Genomic DNA, 21,898 nt, shown 5'->3' on the forward strand with positions numbered 1-21,898 from the left:
CCTCTGAACAATATAAATCCACACAGAATCTGGAATCCTTTTGTTCATTAAGGACCAGCTGAATCATCTATTGGAACTTGGTAGTAAAGGACATTTGCTGGATGGTGCTAGCAGTCAGGCATTTAATGAGGACGGTTGCTATGAAAATAAAGACAAATAAACTCAGTTTCTGAATCCAGTGGGCAGCAGTCAAGGTTTTCAGATTTGAAATTCTCGAAGCATGTTTAGATGGTAGAGGATGGCACTGTCCATCCGACAAATCTTCCTGGTTGGCAATCTGAATGTACCCGGTGATGGCATCAGGCGTTCTGGTGAACTTTTTGAATGGTCCATACCAGAAGAGACAGGAAGGTTGCCCATATGTGAACTGTTGTGGTAATTTTTTTTTTTTGAAATTTATATCAATTTGTTCAGCTTCTGCTTGTAGAGCTTCAGGAAAAGGGCAGTTTTAACTCTCAATGATTCCAACTCAGAAGGGAGAAAAACTAGAAATGTTAATTTGGAGAGTGGTAGCCAGATATTGGAGGAAACCAGAAGATTTCAGATTTGGTAAAAAAAAAAAAGGCAAAATGTGCAAGATGGAACTGGCAAGGGTACATTGGAGTTTTCTACTGAAACAAACAAAAATATTCTCTCTACAGTCACCCTCATTTCTGTCAAAGATAATCAAAGTAAGACTAATCTGTTTGCCAAGTAAGTCAAGTCTCATTAAACCTGCCCTGATTATTTACATAAGTGCAGCAAAAACAGTGATTGGCCACACAGGTCCTTGTTTGAGTTTCATTTCCTGGAACATTTCATAAGGAATCTCAGATGGGACTTCTAAAAGCCTCCCAGGATGGGGCATCTAAGCAGCTCAGTCAGTTAAACGTCTGACTTCTGCTGAGGCCGAGATCTCACATTCCTGAGCTCAAGCCCCACATAGGGCTCTCTGCTGACAGCACAGAGCCCACTTTGGATCCTCTGTCTCCCTCTCTCTCTGCCGTTCTCTCTCTCTCTCTCTCTGCCGTTCTCTCGTTCTCTCTCTCTCTCTCAAATAAATAAAATAAAAATAAACATTTTTTCAAATAAAAAAATAAATAAAAGTCTCTCAAGCCTTAGAAGCCATCAGATTTTGCCTGCAGTGCCTAGAGGTATGGAGAATTCCTCTCTTCTCAAGGTTTTCAAAATACCCAGAGGTTCCTGGACCTGCCAGAAATGACCTTCCTTACTCAACTGTAAGGCAGGAAACCCTGCAAGAGGCCAGGTACAGGCTGGTTTTACCAAGGTGTGTGGGGTGACGGGAAGGTATAAAATTGGCTCCTTAAAGTCAACCGTAGCTCCTTAATGCTGTCTGATCATACCTGATTTGATGCATATCATTCTCAAATATGACATTCCAGTCAAAAACCTTGATAATACAACTAAGGTTTCCAATTGGATCCTCACAGATTCTCACTGAACTTCCACAAAAAACCATACTGCCATGAAAATAAGGATACTCTCTAAAAACTTCTAATTTCTGGAGGTCTTGGATAGGGAGAAAAGATCAATGGTTCAATTCCATATACAAAAAGAAAAAGGTTTCCTGCAATCCCTATCAAAATAACACCAGCATTCCTCACAGAGCTAGCAGAGCAAACAATCCTAAAATTTGTATGGAACCAGAAAAGACCCCAAATAGCCAAGGCAATCCTGAAAAAGAAAACCAAAGCTGGATGTATCACAAAATTCTGGACTTCAAGCTGTATTACAAAGCTGGAACCATCAAGACAATATGGTACTGACATAAGAACAGACACATAGATCAATGGAACACAATACAGAACCCAGAAATAGATCCACAAATGTATGGCTAACTAATCTTTGACAAAGCAGGAAAGTATATCCAATGGAAAAAAGACAGTCTCTTCAGCAAATGGTGTTGGGAACACTGGACAGTGAAATACAAAATGAACCTGGACCACTTTCTTACACCATATACAAAAAATAAACTCAAAATGGATGAAAGACCTAAACGTAAGACAGGAAACCATCAAAATCCTAGAGGAGAAAACAGGAAACAACCTTTTTGACCTTGGCTGCAGTAGCTTCCTACCTCACATGTCTCCAGAGGCAAGGGAAACAAAAGCAAAAGGAACTATTGAGACCTCATCAAGATATAAAGCTTCTTCACAGAGAAGGAAAGAGTCAGCAAAACTAAAAGGCAGCCAACAGAAGAGGAGAAGATATTTGCCAATGAAATATCAGATAAAGGGTTAGTATCCAAAATCTATAAAGAACTTACCAAACTCAATACCCAAAAACAAAAATCCAGGGAAGAAATGGGCAAAAGACATGTCTTTTCCAAAGAAGACATCCAGATGGCTAATGGACACATGAAAAGATGCTCAACATCACTCATCATCAGGGAAATACAAATCAAAACCACAATGAGATACCACCTCACACCTGTCAGAATGGCTAAAATGAGCAACTCAAGCAACAACAGATGTTGGTGAGGATGTTGAGCAAGAGGAACCCTTTTGCGCTGCTGATGGGAATGCAAACTGGTGCAGCCACTCTGGAAAACAGTATGGAGGTTCCTAAAAATATTAAAAATAGAACTACCCTACGGGCGCCTGGGTAGCTCAGTCAGTTAAGCATCCAACTTCAGCTAAGGTCATGATCTCATGGTTTGTGAGTTCAAGCCCCATGTCAGGCTCTGTGCTGACAGCTCAGAGCCTGAAGCCTGCTTTGGATTCTATGTCTCCCTCTCTCTCTCTCTGCCTCTCCCCCACTTGTCCTCTGTCTCTGTCTGTCCCTCTATCAAAAATGAATAAAATGAAAAAAAAAATTCTTAACTAATAAAAAAAAAAAAATAGACTACCCTAAAACCCAGTAATTATACTACTAGGTATTTATCCAAAGGATTAAGGAGTGCTGATTCGAAGGGGCACATGCATCCCAATGTTTACAGCAGCACTATCGACAATAGCCAAATTATGGAAAGAGCCCAAATGTCCACTGACAGATGAATGGATAAAGAAAACGTGATGGACTACTACGCGGTAATCAAAAAGAATGAAATCTTGCCATTTGTAACACATGGATGGAACTAGAGTGTATTATGCTAAGTGAAATTAGCCAGAGAAAGACAAATATCATATGATTTCACTCATATGTGGAATTTAAGAAACAAAACAGATGAACTTAAGGGAAGGGAAGCAGAAATAACATAAAAACAGAGAGCGGGACAAACTATAAGAGACTCTTAAATACAGAGAACAAACTGAGGGTTGCTGGCAGAGTGTTGGGTGGGGGGATAGGCTAAATGGGTGAGGGGCATTAAGGAGGACACTTGTTGGGATGAGCACTGGGTGTTACGTATAGGTGATGAATCATTAAATTTTACTCCTGAAATCATTATTACATTATATGTTAACTACTTGGATTTAAATTAAAAAAATAAAAATTTTAGAAATTTAAAAAAAGTTTTCCTTAAATTTGGGAAACAAAACATTAAAGAACCAGGAATGTTTCAACAAAAAGTCATAAAAAAATTATAATAATCCTCATCAGTTCATTCAGGCCCACGTAATTAAGTCTTGTTCTACTTAATCTTGTGTTAGCAGTTTTTATGAATCCATCAGTTTCTTCATTAGTTCTGACATTCTTACTCAATCCAATGGCAAGGTCTGAAAGTTTTTAAGTGATGCCATCAAGGAGCATTCCAACCTGTAGCTAATTATAATGCTTTCAGAGAAGAATCACAGTAACTGTCTGTGACAAAACACCTAAAATACTTGTGGTTAAAGATCTGACAAGATTTCATTATAATGCTATTGACAAGGACATTTCGTTATTTCTGTGACATACAGCAATTTAAGGTAATAATTCAACAATGACAGTATTGATAAATTTCTATGAATATCATACAATTTCTGAAATAACCTGTAACAGTAACATATCCACACACATGTAACCTAAGGCTTATCATCACTTATTTGACAATGCTTCCCATGTAATTTAACATATCAAATACACGTAATTAGTTATACATCTCTCTTTTTATAAGAGACAAAACCCATGAGATTTTCCAAGGGTCATCTAGGAAATCTCAAAGTTAGTCTAAGGTCAAAAAGACTTCACTTAGAATCTGATATGGAGAAGTTGTCATGTCAGAAGGTTTGATCACTTGACTAAAGAAGATCACAGTCACTGTAAAACAATCCTTAGTCATCCACTTAACCAAAATCACAATTAAAAGATATCAAAGGCAAACACAGAAAGTTACATGGTTGTAAAACTTCTTAGCCTCTTACAATTAAGAAGACCTGGTTTTCTTCAATAGTCAAAGAACTGATCAACATAATATGAAGCACAAGAAATTATTTTAAAACACAAAATCTTGTTTTCCCAGGCATATTACTTACAAGGTAAAGAAAACCAACTTTTTTTTACAACTTCTTATTACGAGCAAACCAAAAGAAACTTTGCTGTTTTAACACTGAGAGAAAATCAAATAATAGTTTTACATCAATGTACTATTAGTACAAAGGCAAATTTTTTTAATTAAAAACAATTTTGTTTAATAATAAATACAAATAAATCTATCCAATCTTGGCCAACTTTGACCAGAAAAAGAAAGATTCCTTTTCTAAGGTTCCTTTTCCACAAATCTTACAAAATTTTTTTCTTATATCCATTCAGTTTTTCTCCTACTCTTTTCTTCTTTCTCATTCTGGAACAACCAGTCCATTCTACTTTCCAGTAAAATTACTCTCTTCTTCCCTTAACAAAAACGCGTCCTTCATAACTTTCCTCACCAAAAATACATCTTACTTTCCCTGAATACAGTTTTTCTTTACTATTACTATTCCTAGTAGTTTCATTTACATATATTGATTATATTTTTAACCATCTGAAACCCAAATTTTCAGCGAAAAGTAGGAAGCAGACAATTGCAAACTCACACACTATCACATACTCAACATACTATCATAATATAGCAAGTTTAAGAATATATCATTTCTATAGACATGTCTTTTTCATAGTACAACTTTATCACACTTACTTATAGACCTAAATATATTCAGCTTTTCTATACCATATTAAAAATGAGATACCAAAAGTAAAATAAAATTAATGTTCAGCAATTAATGTCTCAATATTTCTCTAATTTGGAAATGATCTAGATGGTCAATAAATATCCATCTTTAACTTAGTATAGCCTTAATGTTTAAAGTTATGAAAAAGGTTTTGAAACTATTCTTAAGGAGAACTATCACAAAACAGAATGATCAATGAAAAGTTCATTTATAATCTTTTATTCCATTCATATCTATTTAATTTACTTGATCTTAATAATTATACTTGAATTACCCATGAAAATTTCATAAGACATTAACTAAACAAAGCTAGCCATCCATCATCTTATTTTTCCTGTTGACCGATGAAGTAAGTAAAAAAAAATCACAGGAGCAAACATCCTAAAGAATCTAAAAAGTTATTCATGATTCTTCTTTCTTTTCTAACTGCTGTGTTTGATGTACACCAAGCAATTCCTTTTTATTATACATTTTGTTTTTAGGTTGGATTTATAGTTTATAATCTTAAACATCTAGTAGACACAAATTTGTCTGACTAGTAAACAGAGATAGAAAAAAACTTTGTATCTGCAACTCTGACAACTCTGAAGTAGTCAGAGTTTATCAATAAGTTTAGCAATAATTTTAAAGCTAGCTTTATTTACCAAAGATCATCCCAGATCATGTGAACTTAAAAAACAAAAAACAAAAGACAGGTTAGTTTCTATACTTATGAATGTTAAGAAAACTTAATTTATGTAAGTGTTCATTGTCTCCAGACCAATTTTAATAGAACTCCATTAAGGAATTTTATGAATTAATTTGTTAATACCATCCAGAAGTAGAAAACTACCACATATCTAGAATATGCATATATAAACATATATATGTATAACATATATATGTATATATATATAAACATATCTATATGTGTGTGTATATATATATATATATATAAACATATATAGACAGATACAAATAGAGATCCTATAGCTTCCATTTCAAAATTTCAGCTATGAGTCAGTACAACAGTAATACAATCTCACTGGTTTATCCCCACTTTGTTTTTTCATCCAAACTGTGTTTCTGGCAAATGGACCAAGTTAAGGTTACCTGCCTACCAATAACTGTGGAGACTTTTTAAGATTTTCTTTTGTTGTGATAATGTAATATGAAGGCAATGAGCTAAATTTTAGATGAGTGACTAGAAGACATCTAAGTGCTGTCTGGATGTTTCCAGCCCATGCATGGGCAAATCATCCAGCTCTATTTCCAAAGAGACTTTTGTTTCTCTTCTGAGCCTTAGGTAGTCACTCTCAGGGGTACCTGACTCCCTTAAGAGGCCCCAGTGGAGGCCAGGGCACCTACAATTCCAGTGGCTGTAGAAAGCCGAAGGGCTGAAGTGGGACGGGAAAGGCAGCAAGGGTGGACAGAGGGATGGAGAACACAGGGGCTTGAATAGGAACATCTCAAAGGAGTCAAAGGAACTAGGGCAGAAGACTGAAGGTGGTAAAAGGAGGAAGGAGGAGCAGCAGCAGTGGGAAGGGAGAGGTATTGGGAGTCAATCTGGGGAGATCTCAAGTTTCCCAAAATGGCCAACGAAGTTCCAAATTATCCTCAGCAAAATCATGCCAACAAGAAAGGAAGTAGGCCCAGCAGAAAGTCATCAGGAGTTTGAGAAAAGCGTTTCAGTTGACCGAGAAATTCCCCTGGGAGAAGTGGGATGCAACAGAAGAGAAGAGAGAGACCTCACAGAGAGTAAGGAAGAAGAGTCTTCCAGCCCAGGAAGTCAGGGAATAATCCCCACTCCCCACTCAGAACAAGGAGCCAGGAAGACCTCCAGCCCAGCAGGTACCTTGCAAAAAAGCTTGCGACTTTAACCCAGCTTCAGAGAGTATAACCAAATCTTAAAAATCAAAATCTGTCCTTACCAGCTTCAACAGACATTTGTCTGAAGCAATCGTTCAAGAGTCAGATTCACCTATGGATCCCCAATCAATTAGCCAGTAATAAAGACAAAGGCTTCAAAGATAGGTACATACTTAGGGCCCTAGGTGAGAGGTCTGAGGGTCCAATGATGAATCTGACCCTACCTAAGTCATGGCACCATGACTGCCAAAGAAAAAAATATATCAATGACACTTTTTTTAAAAAGTTTAATTTTGAAAGAGAGAGTAAGCACGCACATGTGTGCACTCTTGCATAAGTGGAGGAGGGGCAGAGAGAGGAGACAGAGAATCCCAAGCAAACTCCTCACTGTCAGTATGGAGCCCAATGCAGGATTCAGACTCACTAATCACCAGATCATGACCTGAGCCGAAACCAAGAGTCGAATGCTTAGCCAATTGAGCCACCCAGGTGCCCCTCAATGACGCTGTTAAAGATGGTAATGATGAGAGAGCAGAAGGCAAGCTGAGGGCAAAGCATAAGCCAACACCCTTGTAACCCCCCACCATGTGGATATGTGTGACATTCCTCAGGCACTCCTGGCTGCCCAAGAACAGAGGAAGGGGAAAAACAAATGGCCAACTGATAGAGATCACAGTCATGCAGAACATAAATCCATATCAGTTTGCAACTGTCTTAATGATTTACAAGAAAAAAGCAATCTTATCAATAGCCAGACTTTCAGAAACCTATAGACTCAATTTCCGGGATGCTAAAATTACCATCCCCTCCAGAACATACAAAATCTTATATAATCAGTCACTCCTCACACTTATAACGCAGCTCTTTCTGCCCACAGGCCCTGTTCCTGTGCTATAATGAAAACATCTTTTCGCACCAAAAAAATCTCAAGAATTCTTTCTCAGCCATTGGCTCCCAAACCCCATTTCAAACAACATCAGTAAGGCAGACTTTATTCAAGTCCATTGCACTGAGTGTAAGGACTACTGCAATGGGATTTCACAGTGGAGGAAAGAGATAAGAATTAACTCCAAATACAACATGGACAAGTGGGAATTTATAGCCAAGGGGCAGGGTAGAGGGGTCAATGGATAGAAAATTACTAAGAGGAAACTTCAGGGGTGATGGGGGTTCTAGCTAACACAACCTAAGAGATTCTTGCTTAAGACAAGCCAGGGTGATCAGACCTCACCTGGGGATGGTAAAGGATGAGGAACCTGGTTACATGTCCACAGTGATCAAGGGCAAGGGGGGTGGTGGTTCTTGTCAAACTGACCTAGCAGGGTTCTTGCCAAAACTGGATTTTACAAGAAAGTGCACTGATACACCTAGAAAGAAGGTCAGCAGCCTGACTGAAGTTTGGTCAAGCAAAGACTCTGTCATTTGCAGCAGAACTGGAGCAGCTCTACGCTTATCTCCAGGGATTATGGACAAGTCAGGGAGGCAATGTGCTAGCTGGTGATTTAGAATACGCCATTTAACGTTCTAAACTCCCCCTGGAGGCAGCCGGGACCAGCTTCCCTGTACTGTTTAGAGACGGAGAGATTGATGGTTTGCATGCAGAGTAATGAGCTACAGAGCCTGATTTGGGCTACATGACCAGAGTAGTATAAAAGATCCCTTATGTAAACCTGTGCCTGGGCTCCCATGAAAATAGATGCTACACACTATCTCAGAGGTTTGTTAAACTGAAGACAAAGCACATCTGTGCAACTGAGAAAGGACCCTGAGGGGTTTTGCATAAAGTTTTCAAACCCCTTGATTCTCTGCACTTTCTCTGTCCTGATGCACTGTATCATTTACCTTTATTAAAGGCAACTTGAATAAACTTGGGAGTAGCCTGTGGAGTCTTCAGTCCTTTTGATTCGTTCATCACTGCACTGTCTCCCCTTCTCTCTCCCCAACACACGCGCGCGCACACACACACACACACACACACACACACACACACACACACACACACGTCTCCCTCTAGTGGTGAATCCGAAAGATAGTTTGCTTTGCTCTGCTTATCTTCCTCTTTGGAAGTCACTGCCTACCCAGTGAGAGAGAGAATTCTACTATGCTTCTCCAGAAGCAAACTTGCCACTATGTGGCATTCACATAAATAACTAAATCTGCCTAATACTAGGGTTCAGAATTAGTAGGTCCGTTGGGCTTTCATTCTAAGCTAAATCCTCCAACCCAGCCCTTATCAATAATAAAAGTAACATGTAACCTCTCATTTAACTTACCCTTGTATTTAATTTTTAAATTTGCTCCTCACAGGCAGAGAAAGATGTGATCTCTTCTTTCCCACAACCCCCAGTTCCTGACAAATACTCCATATAAGTGACTATGTACCCTCCTCCACAAGAAGGGTTCAATGGCTTTTACCAAATTCTCAAGGGAGACCCAAAAAGAGTTAAGACCACTATTCTAGAAGCAATGGAAGGAAAAAATAAGCATTTGCTACAATATAGTCACTCTTTTATCGAATGTCATAACTTCTCCATTATTACAGAGAATGTATCTGAGCCATTTTATTCTAAGCTATCTACCCTAACTTTTTTTCATTAGTGATCATAGCTTTGATAACCACCTTTCAAAGACACCCAAACAAATGCCTGGAAAAGTACCATTTGCCACCAAATCAAGAAGCATAGTAATGTAGAGTATACATAGCACATATATTTGGATCACCAGACTTCCAGTCAAATGACCTGGATTTGTGCCCCAGCTTGAACCATTACAAACTGTGATACTGAGCAAGGCAGTAACCTTCCTGAACCTTAGTATTCTTATGCATAAAATGAGAACAACAAACACTGCTCAAGAATTAAGTTGTTATTAACAATATGATAAATGAGATCAAGGTTGTGAAAATGTTTTGTAAGATGAAACCTATGCAAAAAATAAGGAACTACAGTGGATCCTTGAACAACACAGGAGTTCAGGGCGCTGACACCCCACACAGTCAAAAATCCACACATAATTTTTGACTCCCCAAAAACTTAACTACTGATAGCCATCACTGACTGGAAGCCTTACTGATAACATAAGCAGTCAATTAACACATATTTTACACATTGTATGTATTATATACTGTATTCTTACAATAAAGTAAGCCAAAAAATGTTAAGAAAATCATAAGGAAAAAATACATCTACAGTATTGTACATATATTTATTATATGTGTAAGTTGACCCATCAGTTCAAACCCATGTTGATCCAGGGTCAACTGTATTATTTTATTGACATAATTTTAATTGATTTACATCTACAGGAAGGATGAGAAGAAAATATTTAGACCTTTTAGATTTTTTTTTTTTTTTTTACATAGTGACATCACTACATTGGAGTCAAGCAGGATCCTTCAGGAGTTTTGTGAGAATTAAATAAATACTATACCTAAAAGTACCTAATACAGTGCCTGGAACACACACACACACAAAAAAAAGTGTTCAATAAATGTTAACATCCATCAAATACAGTAGAAGACTTCAGAAAGTCTGTCTGAAAATATCTGTCACATTGCCTGAAATTCTGCCAAGGAGACTCAAACCCTTTGGGTGAACATCCTCTTCTAGTAAAAAGTCTTACTCAAACTTGAGGATGCAAAAAAAAAATCAGGAAATCCTGTTAAAACACAGATTGCTATGACACCTCCCAAAATTCTGGTTCATTCTAGAGTTAGGCCTGTGAACTGGCATCTCTGACAAACTCTCAGCGGCTGTGGAGAGGTTCCAGGACTAGGCTTTGAGCAGCACTTCCTTAGACAGAAACACTTAGCATCCCTTCATTCATACCTCATTGTAAATGGGTCTATCATGTGGCTTTTTTTTTCCTAGGATCTCTCACTAAAGATATTAGAAGTTTTGCTGCGTAAGAAAAGGGAAAGATGGGAGAAGACAGGCCATAGGAAAGTTGGGTGACTCAGCATGCTTAAAAACTTGGCATTTCAAAAAGACAGCCAAAGAACACAGGTTACCAAGGTGGGATTAGGAGAAAACATGCCAAAATGCAGAGAAGGGGTTAAAATGGGGATGTGAGGAACAGCTGGGTGGCTCAGTTGGTTGAGTGTCTGACTTTGGCTCAGGTCATGATCTCGAGGTTTGTGAGTTTGAGCCCCACATTGGGCTTGCTGCTGTCAGCCTGTCAGCAAAGAACCCACTTTGGATCCTTTGTCCCCCTCTCTCTGCCCCTCCCCCGCTTGCACATTCTCTCTCAAAAATAATTAAATTTTTTTTTTTTTTAAAAGGGGGGAGATGAGGGGCGCCTGGGTGGCTCAATCGGTTGGGCATCCAACTTTCGGCTCAGGTCATGATCTCAGGGTTTGTGAGTTCGAACCCTGAAAGGCTCTGTGCTAACAGCTCGGAGCCTGGAATCAGCTTCAGATTCTGTGTGTCCCTCGCTCTCTGCCCCTCCCCCACTCGTGCTCTGTCTCTCTCTCTCTCAATAATAAATAAATGTTAAAAAAAAATTTTTTTTAAAAGGGGGGTAGATGACAGACTACTATTGTGTTCTACACGTTTGTGTCCCTCCCCCACACCATAGAAACATTCATATTTTGAAACCCTCACCACCAGTGTGGTTGTATTTGGAAATGGGGCACGAAGGAAGTAATCATGGTTAAATAAGGTCATAAAGGGTGAGGTCCTGAGCTGACAACATTAGTGTCCCTATTAGAAGAGACACAAGAGAGCTTGCTCCTTTCCCACCCTTCACCCCCCACACCAAGGAGGCCATGTAAGTGAACACAGCGTGAGAAGATGGCCATCTGTAACTCAAGGGGAGAGTCCTCGCCAGACACCAGCCCAGATAGCACCTTGATCTTGGACTTCTGGTCTCCATAACTTGTGAGAAAATAAACTTCCTTTTTTTAAGTCTGTGGTATTTTGTTATGGCAGCACCAGCAGACTGATACTAACTATTAAAGACTTCTTTACCTCTGCTCAATTGTTCCTTGGGCCTATCACAATTAAAAACTTTTCTTCTGAAATACAGCTTTCTGTAAATTTATTTTCCCTTGCCTTAATGTCAATGGAAACACCAAATAGTATGGCTTTTTCCACACTGCTACTCTTGTTATCCTCACCTTTTTATCCATCTACTAAACAATATCTAACTAAATATACTATTTAAATATACTACTTAAAATATACTTTCTTAAAAATATATAATATTTTTAAACAAATTACCAAAAAGCCAAAGTAAATTAAATTTCTTACTTGTTCTTTTCCAAGTGAATAATATGCTCTTTTCCTTCAGCTTGAATAATATAAGATACCTAAATGCACAGAGAAGGAGAAAAAAAACAATAAAACACCATCTTATAAATTACTTTTCAAAAACAGGTATTTATAAGATACTGGAAATTATCCTGAATTAAAATAATTTAGCACTGACTGAAATTGTTTTATAGAATTGTTTATAACTGTTCTTAATAAAAATATACTCTGACAGGGGCACCTAGGTGGCTCAGTTGGTTAAGCATCCAGCTCTTCGTTTTGGCTCAGGCCATGATCTCGCAGTTTGTGGGACTGAGCCCCTCATCAGGCTCTGCGCTGGCAGAAGTGTGCTTGGGATTCTCTCTCTCTCTCTCTCTCACACACACACACACACACACACACACACACACACACACTGATCACCCCTACTTTCCTTTAATAACTTATTGTGGGAAATCATCTGCATGTCCATCTAAACTCTTCTTAAATTCATTTATAATTCAGCTGTAACTTCAGGGATTATTTCTATTAAGTCTGTCCAAGTATTACCTCCAGTATAAAGTAATTCTTCCTTTTGTTTAAGTGAAATGAATTTCTTAGTTTCAAGAGATTATCTCTAGTTCTAATTATCCGAAAGTTGACATTCGTACGCTTTTATGATTTTGTATCTTCACACAGCTTACCACATTTCATCAATCCTAAATCACACTTTTTTCCCCTCAAATGAACATCTTCTGAATTCAGGATGCATCATACAAAGGCAGAGCAGTCAAACTGGTAGGACTCTGTTTCTTTCTTAATTAGTGGTATATTAAACAATAGTGTGCCTTACAATGGACAGCATCTCAGAGCCAACGAACTAAGATAAGACAACTTGCACTTACACATCCTGAAGTTCATGGGATCCTCTTCTCTACCTCAAACAACTCTGAAACAACTTCCCCAGCAACTCACCACTTCATTAGTCGGAAGCATTTAATGTGACCGCTAGAAGCATGAGATTCCACTTTGCCTTAACTCTTTAACAAAAGAGAAAGTCATGGAGGGACTCAACAAATAATATTATTAGAAGTGTTCTCTTATTTTCCTCACTGTCTCTAGACTCTAAGTTAACATTTTGCCAAGAAATAGCATGATCCCCTCTTCTAGGGCTCATCAACATCTCAATTCGAAGGCCTAGACCAAGTTACAGAATCTGGCACTCTGCTTCCACATCTGAATGCGAGCCTGTGATCTACTTCGATCTCAACTTAGGCATCAAAAATACCAAGCTCCTAGTTACAAACTTCTGGTGACAAAAAAGACAATGGAAATGAAAAGTACAGCATAGAAAATATAGTCAGTAAAATGGTAATAACATTGTTTGGTGACAGATGGTCACTACACTTAACATGGCGAGCACTGAGTAATGTATAAAATTGTTGGATCATAATAGTGCATACCTGGCACTAATATAAAACTGTATGTTAATTATACTTCAATAGGAAAAGGATGAAAACTAAAAATAAAATGAAAGAAAGAAAGAAAGAAAGAAAGAAAGAAAGAAAGAAAGAAAGAAAGAAAGAAAACAACAAAAAAAATACTAAGCTCCTTCCATTGTCATAGCTTTCTCATGTGCTGTTCTATCCTCTCTGCTCTTGGTCAGTCATATGATATAAAATCACCACCATCATGTCATCTGAGAAAAATTCTGAAGAGTCTGAGGATTGTTTCATAATGCTATATTCCTTCCCCAAATATCTGCCTGGATTGCTCATTCCCCTGCTTTACTCAAGGGTCACTTTCTCAGTAAGGCTTTTCCAGGCTTAAAAAGTACAAACCCTCTTACCCCACCCTTACCCTCACCCAGCACTCGTTATCCACCCTGCTGCTATAATTTTCTCAAGAGCATGCATTACCACCTTAAGTAATCTACATCAATCTACCTTAGTTCTTTGTTTTTTGTCTCCTCCCCCAACCCCACTAAAATGGAAGCTCCATAAGAACATGGATTTTGTCTGTTTCGTTCACTGCCATAACCCTAGTGCCCAAACAGCACTTCTACTTCTCCAAATATTTATCCAGGCACATGAATGACATTTATTATGATCACAAGTATCTGTGTGCATAGTCACTGTGCTAAAGAGTGAACAAGAGGAGACAAATAATGAAGCAAGTATACATTAATTCTATTCTAAGTCAAAACATAATCCAATGGCAGTATGTCCAGCTCAAAACAGAAACAAGGAAGAATTCTAAATTGTAGGGTTATTTATTCCTTACTTATAGAGAAGAAACGGGGTTGAATGATCTACCCTAGTGGTAGTACTTGGAGGGTACTAAACCAAAAAGCTCCTGACTCTCAACTCCAGTGTTCTTTTTACGAGGTCCAGCCCCTACACAATGTTCGAGCTACCCTCTTTTTATGAATATATCAGCAATTCAGACATAATTAACAAAACTCTAACCCTCCTTATCTATTACTGTTAAATTACAGTACAGTTAAATTATGCTTCTATAAAGTTGAAGAATTGGCAAAATCAGTTGAAATCCAAACATTTTTTCTGAACTTTACAGTAGGAGAAAATAGTATAAAAAATAATTTTTGTGCATTGGGTTACAGCATTCACAGCACAGTAATGTTTCTTCTGATATGGAGATAAAACACTTTTGAGTAAATATTCCCAAATATGAAATACATACATGTAACATACTACCATTCTCCAGGGCCTGTGAAGATACAGTACGAAGTATTCTTCCTATCACAAACTAAGAGAGGTTCATTCTTATTATTATGAAAAGACCACTGTAACCATCACCAGTGAGAAAAGGGTTACAAATCTGTATAATCAGGGGCACCTGGGGGGCTCAGTCGGTTGAGTGTCCGACTTCAGCTCAGGTCATGATCTCAGTTCATGAGTTTGAGCCCCATGCTGTCAGCACGGAACCCACTTGGGATCCCCTGTCCCCCTCTCTCTTTGCCCCTCCCTGCTCACGCTCTCTCTCTCAAAAATAAATTAAAACACACTTTTAAAAAATCTATATAATCAGCATCCTAAACTGGTCATAGAATTTTATTTAACTATTTCATTCTGTTATGTTTCAAGTTGACCATTGTCTTAAAAAAAATAAGAAACTACTAAGGATCAATATATCACTTTAAGGAGAGTAATGGCCAACAGGTATCAGTGCCATATGTATGGTGGTGCACTAATCACTGGCCAACACTACTCACTGAACCAATCCCTGCTGAAAATAACACACCTATCTTTAAAAAAAAATTTTAACACATACATATTTCTTAAGAGATAACTTGCCTGTTCTGAAAAGGGCCTAGGGGCTTCTCTTCGTTCTCTAGTTAATCTCCAAGGAGTTATAATTTCATAAGAAGAGAGATGTGAGGTCTGTTGAAAACCTACAGAAAAGGGAAAAACAAATATTATATAACAAATGAACCTGAAAAATTAAATGGTACCAAAATGTAATGGAAATCAAAAGCTTTATGTCCAAATCACAAAATCACGTGACCTTCACATATATACCTGTGTGTGTATGTGTGTATATATACACCATATAATTTTATACAAAAAATAGCAATATACCTGATAAGTATGAAGGGGAAAAATATATTTCCTAAAAAATAATGTAAGTCTTCACAGTGCATACACAGCAATCATTTTCAAACAATTGTTTGCTATTAACTCTTTTTCTTAAAAGAAATCTTAAGATATAGACACAAGAAAAAAAAAGTGCTTTGGTGGGAAAATAGAAGGAAAGCATCTGGAGCCTAGCCCATTCACTCATCTCCCATTTTCCACCCTCATCCAACACAAATGAAATCCCAAGACGGTATTGGAATACCTATGAAACAGACCAGGACAATTAGAGGGAAAAGTTGCTTTCAATGCCTGATGGATTAACTCTAATAAATATACACTTAATAATGTAGCAATTATCTCAAATGAAATTACTGCCACAAATCTGTCCTAAAAACTAAAACTTCTGGTAAAATTTATTAACACTGAAGAACTCAAAACCATCATGCAGCCCTACTCCCAATTCCAATCCTGTTCACTTTACTGCACAGTAGAATCATATCTAAGTGGAGGTTGGGTTCTAAAGTCATCACTTGAGCAAAAATTGAGTATAACCAAAATTTCCCTAATTCCTTACAAGACTTCTCTTATTGGAGTCTGATACAAAGTCTCTCAATACATCCAACATAATATCTGATGGCATGTCAATTTTTTTCAGTGAATTTAATGAAGTAGATGGTTACACCTAAGGACCATGGATGAAAATTCCTTGTCTCTATATGTTCATATGTACCTAAACCACATCCAGTATGAGGAGGCTTCAGTCTAGCATATACAAACAGGAAGACTAATGCAAGAATAGCCACATTCTTCACTCAGTAGATCAATGTATGAAAAAATTTCATTAAGTGGAATTTCTTCAACAAATGCCCAAAAAGGGGGAGTGGAAGGGTGAAAGAGCCTTATAATTTAAAGAGCCTTATAGGGGCACCTGGATGACTCAGTTGGTTAAGGGTCTGACTTCGGCTCAGGTCATGATCTCATGGTTCATGAGTTCGAGCCCCGCATCAGGCTCTGTGCTGACAGCTCAGAGCCTGGAGCCTGCTTCAGATTCTGTGTCCCCCTATCTGCCCCACACCTGCTTGTGCTCTGTCTCTCTCTGTCTTTCAAAAATGAATAAACATTTAAAAAAAATTTTTTTAATAAATAAAGAGCCTTATAAATGTATGGATTTGTTGGATCCTAATTCAACAAATCAATAGAAAAAAACAAATTCTGAATCAGGGAAATTTTAACACTGCACAGATGTTTGATGATCTTGAAAAACTTAATTTTTGTATGTGTGATAACCATATTGTGGATAAGACTTTCTTTTTAAAGTCCTTATGTCTTAGAGATTCATTCAGAATATTCACAGACAAAACTGTATGTCTAGGATTTGTATCAAAATAATCCGGTGTATGTCTGAGGTAGGAGATACATACAAAATTATATTGAAGTTGGGTAAGGGGTACATGTGAGTTCATTCATTATTCTTCTCTCTACTATCATGTGTGTTTAAAATTTTCTAGAATAAAATAATTATTCTTTAAAGTAGTTACCTATAGGAAGTAGGATGAAGGGAAAGACATTTACTTTTCACTTCAATCAACTGCATTATAGCATTTATGAAATATTACATCATATCATATACACTACAAAATGTCATAAATAAACATGTAAATATCATAAGTAAACATACCAAACTTGCTAAAAGGAGTTATCACAATGGAATAGAACCAGAGAATATTGAGATAAGGACTTGGGGCTTTATTTCCTGCACTACTCTATATCTGTATTGTTTGAATTTGTTTTTACAATGAGTAATTTATAATCCCTGTATTACTTTTGAAATTATAAGGAGAAAAAAGCATGTTTCTTCAATAAAGAAAAGTATAACCTATTTAAAGTACTAATTATCGGGGCGCCTGGGTGGCTTGGTCGGTTAAGCGTCTGACTTCGGCTCAGGTCATGATCTCACAGTCCGTGAGTTCGAGCCCCGCGTCGGGCTCTGTGCTGACAGCTCAGAGCCTGGAGCCTGTTTCAGATTCTGTGTCTCCCTCTCTCTCTGCCCCTCCCCTGTTCATGCTCTGTCTCTCTCTGTCTCAAAAATAAACGTTAAAAAAATTTTTTTAAATAAAAAAAAAATAAAGTACTAATTATCTAGCATCTCCCAAAGCTCCTTCCTTTTCATCAGCCTTACTAACCCCACACCTTAGAAAGAAGACTACAATCCTTCTTACCTGGTCTCCCTACTCCCACTCTTTTCCTTGAATCCAACCTGTGTGTTCATTTACCCATTAATTGTTTATGTCCCTCAGATTTCTCAAATACAAATGAAAATGAAGTATTTATAGCTTTCTCCAAGATAACACTGTATATACAAATGTCTATAACCTTGTCTAGTTTGAGATTTTAAAAGATACAACAGAAAAACAAATTGTATTCTATCCAATACAATACATATAATACTAACAGTTTTCAAACTCTTTACCCATCTTTAAACACCTTATGTCTTTATAATATGATATACTATCTAAATGTGGATTCAAGCCATTACATAAAAACACCAGAAATGGATTCCAATACTCACAAAAGCAACCATGAGCTTATCCAAGGCATATTTATAATATACTATGATAAAATATCATTCAGATATTTGGAGTTATTAATTGGGAACCATGACAAAAGAAATCCATGGCCTTAATACATGCCGGCTTCAAATCACTAGATAGAAACATCCTTAATCCCATCCACATTAATTGAGGTACAGGACTACTTCCTCACCCAGAATAAACCTTTCAATGACTTTTGGGTTTTTTTTTTAATTCCTAAAAATACAAGTTTCAATATTATCCTTAATAATTTCACTCTGGATCATGTTAATCTGTTCATCTACTAGGGCAGTCAGTCACTCTAGAAGTGGTGTTGTTAACAGAACCAGACCCTTGTGCTCTCTAGCCAACAGAAACTGACAAGGGGGGAGGCGGGGAGCCTGGGTGGCTCAATCTGACTCTTGGTTTCAGCTCAGGTCAAGATCTCACAGTTCATGGGATGGAGCCTCATATCGGACTCTGTGTTGACAGCATGGAGCCTGCTTGGGATTCTCTCTCTCCTTCTCTCTCTGCCCCTCTCACTCTCTCTTAAAATAAATAAATAAACATTAAAAAAAAGAAGAAGAAAGAAATTGACAAGAGGCCGAACAGGAGTTTCAAGCAAGGCTTTTATCAGGGGCTTCTGCAGGAGCAAAAGGCAGGGAACAGAAGGCAAAGTATCCTTGGGCTAGCTCCCTGAAAAATGTCCAGGGAAAGTTTTTAAAGGGGCTGAGGCAGGAAAGAGGCGACATCTTAGCACATAGGGGCAGGAAAATACAGAAAGTTGGGCCCACAGGTAGTTGACAGACCATACTTCATACATGGTATGTTTCATTTGCATGTTAAGTTAAATTTTTAGCATTACATTGAGGAGAAAAGTCAGTGACAGGTCAGAGCTAGGTCCACTTGGCTCTAACTGGCCTGGTGTTTACAGGAGCACACAGGCTGTAAATTGGGTCCTGGAGCTTGTTACAAGCTTGTGGCTTTTGACTTCCTGATCACATGCAGCCACCTGCAAGCTGGACTAGAGAAATGGGTTATTGCCATTCGTGCTCTGAGAGGGTTCTGAGTTTTTCTGCAAGTTCCTGTTCTGTTTCAGTGGCACGAACAGTCGGCAGGAATAAAATTATTTTAGTGAGTAAAATAAATTAGAAGCTCTGTGTGACAAAAAGTAAATCATCGTGTACATTTATTTGCAACTTCCTGGGACTCTAGAATGATTTCAAAATAAAACCTTTTGAAAGTAAATCGTTATAGGCAAGAATACATATGCTAAGAGGCTCAGGCAACTGTTAAACTAGAAGCTAAACAATATGCAACTGAAGTTTTCTCATTACAACTCAGAAGAAACATAACAGAGAAAAAGAAACATCTCAGAACTACAAATGGGCAGGCAGATAATTTAAAGAGCTTTCAATTTCAAACAGGTTAAATGACTTTAAAATGTCATACAGCTAGCTTCAGGCCAGGTCTGAAACTATGATCTTCTACCAAGACTGTTAGCAAAGAATAACAATCCAGTATAGGAAAGTAACATTCTTTCTGTCCTTTTCATTTTAAAATATAATTCTTGATAGGAAAAAAAAACAAAAAAAAACAGCACCACAATTATCCTTTATTTTTAATAAGACTTTCAAAATTTTAGCAACCAAAAAAAACTTCTGTATGCAGAGCCATTATTCCAATACTGACTTCTTGGTTTTAAAATCCAAGGATCTTTCTGAGTCCCATAAGGAGTTCCAGAACATCATAAGAAATTGCACATATTTTTTCCCAAATTCCTTTCTCTTTTTTTTTTTTTAATTCCAAATAGAGGCAACCTTCTCATGGGAACCAAAACAATATGTTCCCCATGTTACTATAAAGTAAGTATATGCACATTATTTGTATAAAGCTTCAACCTCATCACTGCTGACATTTGGGACCAGAAAATTCACTGCTGTGGGGGGCTGCCTTGTGCAATGTAGGATGTTTAGTAGCATTCATGGCCTCTACCCACCAGATGCCAGAAGAACCAACAGTGTGACAGCTAAAAATATCCCCCACATGCTTTCTGTGGGCAAAACTGCCCCCAGTTGAATATCACTGGTATAAAGATATAGTTCACAATTAAAATACAAACCTATCAACTAGATGGAGAATACAAATTTGTTATTTTAGAATTTGACAAATAAGCACACTGTCAAAAACCACATTACCGGGAAACATGGGCTAGAGACAAAAATAAGAGCTGAAACATGAAACTTAAAGAGTCTTAAACTTAGTGAAAGAAAAGAAAGGATGTTAGTTGCACTTTTCTTCCTCTAACTCCTTAGATCTTTCTATGAACTCTGTTTTGGAGAAAGTCTATGTTTCATAATAGTAACTGTAGTAGAGGGCAACAAGTTAAAAGAATTGTACTTAATTGCAAAGCAAACAAACATGGGCTTTTCTCCTTTCCTTCCTGCCTATTATATAAACAAACAGCCACCTTCAAGTATTTTCACTGTAGAAGATAAACCCAAGTGCCACATATAGTACAAACAAAATAATTCTGTTGCCCAAATTATTTCTTGAAGAGAAATTATTGTAATTAGATCCATAAAACGCTGTTATTTTGAGCCACATATTTCCATCTCATTCAAAAGGTCAATCCCAAGTGTGTGTGTGTGTGTGTGTGTGTGTGTGTGTGTATATATATATATGATATATATCATATATTAATAACTATATTTTAAAAATTATAATTGCCACTGCTATGTCCTACCATTTTACATTTTTTGAGTGTTGTAATTTCTTTCCACATTTACTTGTCTTCACATTTAAAAATAAACAGGGGCACCTGGGTGGCTCAGTCGGTTAACTGTGCAACTCTTGGTTTTGGCTCAGGTCATGATCTCATGGTTTGTAAGTTCCAGCCCCGCAATGGGCTCTGTGCTGACTGTGCAGAGCCTGCTTGGTATTCTCTCTCCCCTTCTCTTTCTGCCCCTCCTGCTCACTCACTCTCTCTCTCTCTCAAAATAAATAAACTTAAAAAAAAATCTTAAAAAAAAAAAATGCCCCTTTGGGAAAACCACCAACCACTTATAAGATTTAATGCCCTCAAGAACTTAAGTTCCTCTAGCAAGGAATTTAAGTTTTTTGAGACAAAGGATGACATATCTAGTAAGGATGATAATCTTATTGATCATATGTTTCCTACCCTGGTACAGGGTTGAGTAAACGACTTTTTACCTTTATATCTATACATACATAGATTTCCTAATTGTTAATTATCATCTACAACCTGAATTATGCTTTATTTTCAAGATTAACATCTTTTATATCAATTTTCTAGAAATCCACGGGGTCCACATATTTGTCATTTTAGGGGCAATGCTATATTTCTTTTTTTTTATATATATGAAATTTATTGTCAAATTGGTTTCCATACAACACCCAGTGCTCATCCCAAAAGGTGCCCTCCTCAATACCCATCACCCACCCCCCCTCTCCCTCCCACCCCCATCAGCCCTCAGATTGTTCTCAGTGTTTAAGAGTCTCTTAGGTTTGCCTCTCTCCCTAACTTTTTTTTTCCTTCCCCTCCCCCATGGTCTTCTGTTAAG

The 21,898-nt window shown here is 37.5% G+C and overlaps 1 protein-coding gene across 2 annotated transcripts in view; it reads right to left on the reverse strand.

Annotated features, from left to right (window-relative positions):
• The window catches only part of ADAM9 (ADAM metallopeptidase domain 9), a 142,264-nt gene that overhangs the window by 115,578 nt on the left and 4,788 nt on the right, over window positions 1-21,898 (reverse strand). For both annotated transcript variants that reach the window (XR_008295987.1, XM_015076060.3), the window contains exons 2-3: window positions 15,463-15,560; window positions 12,167-12,225 (exon numbers count right to left, since the gene is read on the reverse strand). Coding sequence is in view for 1 of the 2 variants with exons in the window: in XM_015076060.3 (XP_014931546.2) it covers window positions 12,167-12,225; window positions 15,463-15,560 (157 nt within the window). In the remaining variant the exon portion in view is untranslated. The remainder of the gene's footprint in view (window positions 1-12,166; window positions 12,226-15,462; window positions 15,561-21,898) is intronic.

This window comes from Acinonyx jubatus, chromosome B1 (genome assembly GCF_027475565.1).
Source record: "Acinonyx jubatus isolate Ajub_Pintada_27869175 chromosome B1, VMU_Ajub_asm_v1.0, whole genome shotgun sequence".
Taxonomy (NCBI): domain Eukaryota; kingdom Metazoa; phylum Chordata; class Mammalia; order Carnivora; family Felidae; genus Acinonyx; species Acinonyx jubatus.